A 6957-nucleotide genomic window follows, 5' to 3' on the forward strand; every position below is an offset into this window, starting at 1 on the left:
TGGTAGCACCTAATTTTTCCCCATCTAAAATGGTTAGGGATAAAGGGTTTGAATGATTTTCCTTCACAAACCAAGACCCAGTAGCTCTCCTGCTCACTGAACATCTGTTTTTCTCCATCCTTCCCAGTTCAACTAAGCAACATTATTATTAATGTAATTATTTCATGAATTCTTCCACTCAATTAAGAAAAAGCCACAACCAGAAACTCCCAAGCCTTCCCCATCTAAAATGGTTAGGGATAAAGGGTTTGAATGATTTTCCTTCACAAACCAAGACCCAGTAGCTCTCCTGCTCACTGAACATCTGTTTTTCTCCATCCTTCCCAGTTCAACTAAGCAACATTATTATTAATGTAATTATTTCATGAATTCTTCCACTCAATTAAGAAAAAGCCACAACCAGAAACTCCCAAGCCTAGCTGGAGGAAGCCAAGAGTGAATACTGGGGAAAGGTATGCTTCCCATATATGGCATGGTATTCCAAACTATCAGATGAACAGCCCTCATCTCATGATCGAAACACAACTAGCAATTATGGTCAAGGGAGTGATTTATCATTCCGGTAAGGGAAATGCAATCTGAAACTTGACAAGGCTGTGAAATACCATTAAATATGCCATACAGGAAACAAATGTGTGTTTCTGCTTCGATTTCAGAGCTCACTCTACACCTAATTTTTGGGAACATCTAATTGTGGAATCAGTTTTCTCTCATCTATCTTACTCCTATTTTACTTGATTTAAAAAAATTTTGGTTTCTTGTTCTGAGTATTCGACTGTGATTTAGGATTAGTAAATTAAGAGACCATTAGCTACTAATTTACCCCTCAAACTTGCTTCACCATGCAAAGAAACCAAGTTGCCCATTTAAGCAGCTGATTGCTGTGCATTTTGTCATTTTTACTCAGAAGCTCTTTTTTCTCTGACTGAACTGCTTTGATAATAAAATTATTCCTGCATTAGATTTATTAATCTCTGCTGTTGATTATGCCCAGACTTGGGAAATCTAGTCTTACTTGTCTTCCCCCAGTGGCTACTCTAATTGGCATCTTTCCCCCTCTCTTCTTCTCTTGTAGAAACTTAATTATAAAATAAATAGAACCAAACATGAAAGAAAAAAATATTTGCATGCAATTAAAGAAATTAATACATTTATATGCCAGATATTAGTGTTTCTCCATTACTTTGATCAAGCAAAGGATGTTGAAAGTTTAATGCTAGTGTGTTTTTTGTTCAATTGTATTTTCAAATGACTAATTAGAGGAATAAAGTCTTGATTTTAGCAAAGCACTTTCTGGCAATACAAGATTTTTGTCAGTTTTTGGAGATGGGTAGGAATTGGACCTTGCAGAATAAAATTACTTTAAAAAATTCTCTCTTTTCCCCATCCAGTGCTTTTTTATGGTGTTTCTTCCTATGAAACTTACTGTTTGCTCGTTTCTCTCACCTCCATGAACTTTTTTATTCTTTGTCCTGTATTCTCATAGGTTTCAATGCTGCTAATCATAGAATCATAGACTCAATCGGGTTGGAAAAGATCTCAAAGATCATCAAGTCCAACCCTACCTTGGTTACTAGACCATGGCACTAAGTGCCACATCCAGTCTCATCTTGAAAACCTCCAGGGATGGTCAATCCATCACCTCCCTGGGCAGCCCATTCCAATGCCTGATCACTCTCTCTGTAACAAATCTCTTCCTAATATCCAACCTAAACCTCCCCTGGCAGAGCTTGAGTCTGTGCCCTCTTGTCCTCCTGCTGGTTGCCTGGGAGAAGAGACCAACCCCCACCTGACTCCAACCTCCTGTCAGGGAGTTGTAGAGGGTGATAAGGTCTCCCCTGAGCCTCCTCTTATCCAGGCTAAACAATCCCAGCTCCCTCAGCCTCTCATCATGACACTTGTGCTCAAGTCTCTTCATCAGCCTCATGGCTCATCTCTGGACCTGCTCCAGCACCTGAATGTCCCTCCTGAACTGAGGGGTCCAGAACTGTACACAGTATTCAAGGTGTGTCCTCACCAGCACTGAGTCCAGGGGAAAAAATCACTTCCCTGGTCCTGTTACCCACACTGTTCCTGATACAGGCCAGGCTTATATAGATTGAACAGTGAAGAGTTGCCTAAATATCAGCGAAGCCAGGAAAGCCACTCAATGAAGTATTCAATTTATTAAACACAGCATGCCAAGCTGGCATTGTGCACCTCATCCACCCCCCACTTCCAAGGTTTGGAGCTGGGCTTTTGCTAGGGAGAACATAGGGACATCCTCTTTGCTGAACTTTGGGTTTATTTAATCTGAGGGTTGATCTGATAAAACTCTGAAAGGACAGACATGGAGCCACCAATTTCATGACAGTGCTCTTTTAAAGGGTTTTGTTTCTATTTTTATTTATTTACTAATGAGACTAAAAAAGATATCCTACTTCCCTCCTGCCATTCTATAAATACCTGTAGAATCTAGCTGGGAAATGCCACTGGTTTTTGCCTGGAGAAATGTCTTGCCATACATTTAAACAAACAGAGAAGCATGTGCTTTCCTCTTAGATTTTTCCTGTTAATTCTGTGTGGACAAAAATAAAATCTGAACCCATAATGAATGTGTTTAAGGTAACGGAGCTCTTTATTACTCTGTAAATATCCAAGAGCTGTAGCTGATATTTACTAAGAATCTGTATATGAAACAGACCAAGCTGAGATAAACAGCTACTGTTTCCCAAAGGATGTGTTGAACAAGAAAATGAAAATTGGAGCAGTTCGCTACCACCACGTTTCTGTCTTTTATCAGTGTTTACCCTAAAACAACAGACATTCCTCATTACAAAACAATGTGTTTTCAGAGCTCCTTCAAACTATGGGATCATGTAACACAAACAGTCAACAAAATTACATTTGTATTGAGTGCATTATCTGTGAACCACATGAAGAAAGTATAACAGCTATTTTTGTACTCTAGATAAATATAAAACAACACAAGATAACCAGTTTAGGCTTGAAACAGAAACAACAATAGATCATTTGCTGAAGTTACCGTTCCTATGGGAGAACTCAACCTGGCATGCTCTTGCAATGATATTTCTGCCCTATTAATTTTACATCCAGCCTGTTAGAAAAGTAAGTGTGCCAGAAAATATAAAAGGCAAGATATCTGACTTCTCATTGCACTGCTCCTCAAATACTCATTTGCTTCCGTGATAACCGAGGGCATGATGACTGCAAAATGATATGTCTGTGCTATGATATAGTTCCCATCCACTGCACACAGATGGAAATTAATGTATGAGGTGCAAGAGAAAAGGAAAACATGCCCATAATGGTGAAATGAAATCAACTTCCAAAAAGATTTGAAACCAAGCATTGTGCTCCTAATGGGAAAACAAGAAATAAAAGAGGAGATAGACACAAACCCATTTATCTATAGGTCTGAAGGAACAACCCCTTCCCTGGGTATGCATGATGCAAGTGCAAATTCCTCCTCCAACTTATGTTTAACGTACATAAACTAAAAGCCTTAACAAGAGGGGTGAAAGAACAGCCAGTATCGCCAAGATATAACTTCTGACTTGTTGGCTTATCTTATGGAATCACTTTCCCCTCTCTTCCTCAGTTTCATCTCAAAACCAGTTGCACGATTTTTATCATAGAAAGTTCTATCCATCAAGGCAAAATTTATCTCCCCACAAAAATGTTTGCATTCAACAACTCTGCATTTCCTGAGGAAAAACTGGATAACCTTGATTGGGTCAGTCACTTTACGTGCACAAACTGGGATTCCTTGGAGCATGTAGGTGCTTTGTGCTTGAAGCATGTTTCAGTGTGAGACACTTCCATGGGCTTTGCTGAGCCCTTGTCAAGTTGAGAGGAGACAAAGTTGCTCAACATGTCACAAAAATAACCTTCACCTGTAAAGTCACTGTGAGTATTATGAACAGTTTTGTATTAAGCCACATTGACTAATGTCTGTGGACACTTCAGAAAATACACTAAGCTACGGAATGATGTTAATGTGTTTAATGGTCATATTCTATAATTATTCTCGCTGGGGCACAAAGTGTATGGCAAAAAGGTAAGGCCAGCTCTAAAGATTATACCTTTTACACTCCAACACATTAACACCTTCTAGATGCCATAAATAATCCCAAGATTAAAGCTTATTTTAATGAGAAATTTCCCCATGATCTCTTTTAGTCAGATTTTTAACCTCCACTATCAACACCCTGTAAGATGACAATTCTCTTCACAATACACTTAAAAGTTAGAGTACATTTAAGATGACTGCAGATAACATCTCATAGTACCAGAACCTTATTTAGAATATATTATAAACTTTAAGAAGAAAAGTCTGCAGGAACACTTATGTTTAATTTCAATGTGCAACCTAAGCACTGGGGGAGAAATCATGGTTTTCAACTGCTGTAACATGCTCTGAGTGAAATACAGCTCCACAACAGCACTTAAAAGTAGTATTTTTTTTAATTTATCATTGTACTTTTAATTTATCATAAAAACAATGAGGAAGAAAACACCCACTTAAATAAATAATTAAAATATGTGCAAAATAACTTCTATCTATCCAGCATGCAGTGAACTTAAGCATATGATGGCATCCTAAGGATAGCCCTTATTTTCTCTTCCTAGTAAGTCTTCTAACATCTTGCTAAGATAAAATACATATTTATCATCAGAGATACAGAATATGAGGGAACTCCTACCATCATCTGCATCCGTGACACTGAAGTTGAGAATAGGAGATCCTGGGGACAGATTCTCCATCAAAGATGTGCTGTATGAGGTCATGCTGAACACTGGTGGGTTATCATTGATGTCCAAGATATTGAAGTACACTCTGATGGTTGTGAATTGGCCTCCTCCATCTTCAGCACGGACGGTAAGGATGTAATACTGCTGTGCTTCATAGTCCAGTGCACGGGTCAGGTTGAAGACCCCAGTAACAGGATTCAAGAAGAAGATACCGTCTTCATCATCTTCACTGACGGTGTAAGTGATTTCCCCATTGATACCGGAGTCATCGTCAGTGGCTAAAAAAAGGGCTGCCACAACCTGCATGACATGACAGGATAACATGATCAGGCATTGATCATGATCACCCACCTGGGGTGGTCAGGGCCAGCTCATCATCAAGCAGTTCTGCAGCATGAGTTGTATCCTCCAGTAGGAATTCAAGCCTCAATATTGTATGACTAACTATCACAACAGGTTTTTCAAAGCTGAACGGAAATCATATTCAGTATGTTTCCTTTAAAGGGCACATGACAGGATAACATGATCAGGCATTGATCATGATCACCCACCTGGGGTGGTCAGGGCCAGCTCATCATCAAGCAGTTCTGCAGCATGAGTTGTATCCTCCAGTAGGAATTCAAGCCTCAATATTGTATGACTAACTATCACAACAGGTTTTTCAAAGCTGAACGGAAATCATATTCAGTATGTTTCCTTTAAAGGGCTATTAAAAACCTCCAAGAAATAGCCAGGAATGTTTGTTTTTATCTTTAAACAGGAACACGTCCAGATTAGATATCACCTGGGGCAAAAACCCCTTTACTCCTGCTAGGTATTGTCTTTCTAGCACTCAAAGGACTCTCTCTTTCCTGCAGGCAAACACAAGTTCTGAAACCTTTGAGATACTTCTTTCCAAATGCAGAAACCAAAATGTGAGTACATACCACATATCCCAGCTCGACATTTTGAAACAGTGCCTTTGCAGGGTAACTGTGGTTAGAAGACTAGAAACCTTATAGGGGTTGGTTCTCTGCTGTTTTCTGAAATTCAACTCCTTATGAATTTGTGCCATTGTTTTCATTTCTGCATAGCTGCCCTGGTATGACTGACCTATCTGACTGAAGTTTGGAAATCAAGTGTCACTTTTTACTATTTCGAACACTAATTATAATTAACATCAGCTCATTTCCAGGAAAATAAATCATTTAATTTCTTTTCCATGGAACCAGATGAACTACGTGTGTGACAGCACAAAGCAACGTGATAATGAAAACTGCTTCTATCCTCAGAATGAAGACTAGTGCTACAATCCCCTTTCATCCAGCTGGATATGTGGGTATCTTTTACACCCATTTCATTACCTCATGCCTTAACATTTCTTTAATTGTGAGTGGGACAGGGATTACTCTCTGGGATAGAGAGTTGAGCCTCAAAGGAGAAACCTCACAGTCCTTCCTCTCTGGGTGAACCTGCCAGCTACTCTGGGACCACACGAGAGTGGAACAGGAGAAGATGCAGTACTTGAAGTACAAAATCTGCCTTTCTCTTCCTTCAGCATCCATCACTGCTAAGCCAGGTATAAGGCACTAATTACACTCCATAAATGATTAATGAGAGAAGTCTCATCTTAATGTGGAGGGATTTAGGCTTCCCTTTTCCAGGGTTATTCCTGCTAAAACAGATTGAGCCTCAAGACTGAGTGACAAGAGAGAAGAGCATGGCTGGGGATCAGCAACCAAACCACCCTATACTACACAGACTTCTCAATTACTTCCAGATCAGATTCCTGAGGCACAGCTGGTTGCACTGCAATCCTTTAATGCAAAACACCACTGAATTTTGGGACAGGGACTATGGGACAGAGTGCAAAAGTTGGAGACATAGGGGTAAATCTTGGTTGTCCCAAACTGAGATTCCCATTCTTATACGTGAAAACACTAACAAAAGCTTAAAAACTATTACCATGTCATTTGCATCTCCTTTGTTCATTCATGTTTTAGGATAAGCTTCTAAGATGCTTCTGTTACTAATAGTGGCAAATACTGTGTGTATACTAGCAGTCTGTATAAAATCTTGGAAATAAAATACTTTTACTGCAAGTAATATTGATTTCTTACCTGGAGACACATAATAGAGCACAGTTTGTGAAAACATTTTTTGATCTAAACATTATATAAATTATAATATATATAAATTATTATTGAATTATATATAAAAATA

At 39.0% G+C, this 6957-nt stretch overlaps 1 protein-coding gene across 1 annotated transcript in view; it reads right to left on the minus strand.

The window, feature by feature from the left end:
* The window catches only part of FAT4 (FAT atypical cadherin 4), a gene marked incomplete at its 5' end in the record, with an annotated part of 131502 nt that overhangs the window by 52442 nt on the left and 72103 nt on the right, over positions 1 to 6957 (minus strand). The window contains 1 exon segment of the mRNA XM_009071562.1: positions 4707 to 5045. Within this exon segment, the coding sequence (XP_009069810.1) occupies positions 4707 to 5045 (339 nt within the window).

This window comes from Acanthisitta chloris, unplaced genomic scaffold (genome assembly GCF_000695815.1).
Source record: "Acanthisitta chloris isolate BGI_N310 unplaced genomic scaffold, ASM69581v1 scaffold8010, whole genome shotgun sequence".
Taxonomy (NCBI): domain Eukaryota; kingdom Metazoa; phylum Chordata; class Aves; order Passeriformes; family Acanthisittidae; genus Acanthisitta; species Acanthisitta chloris.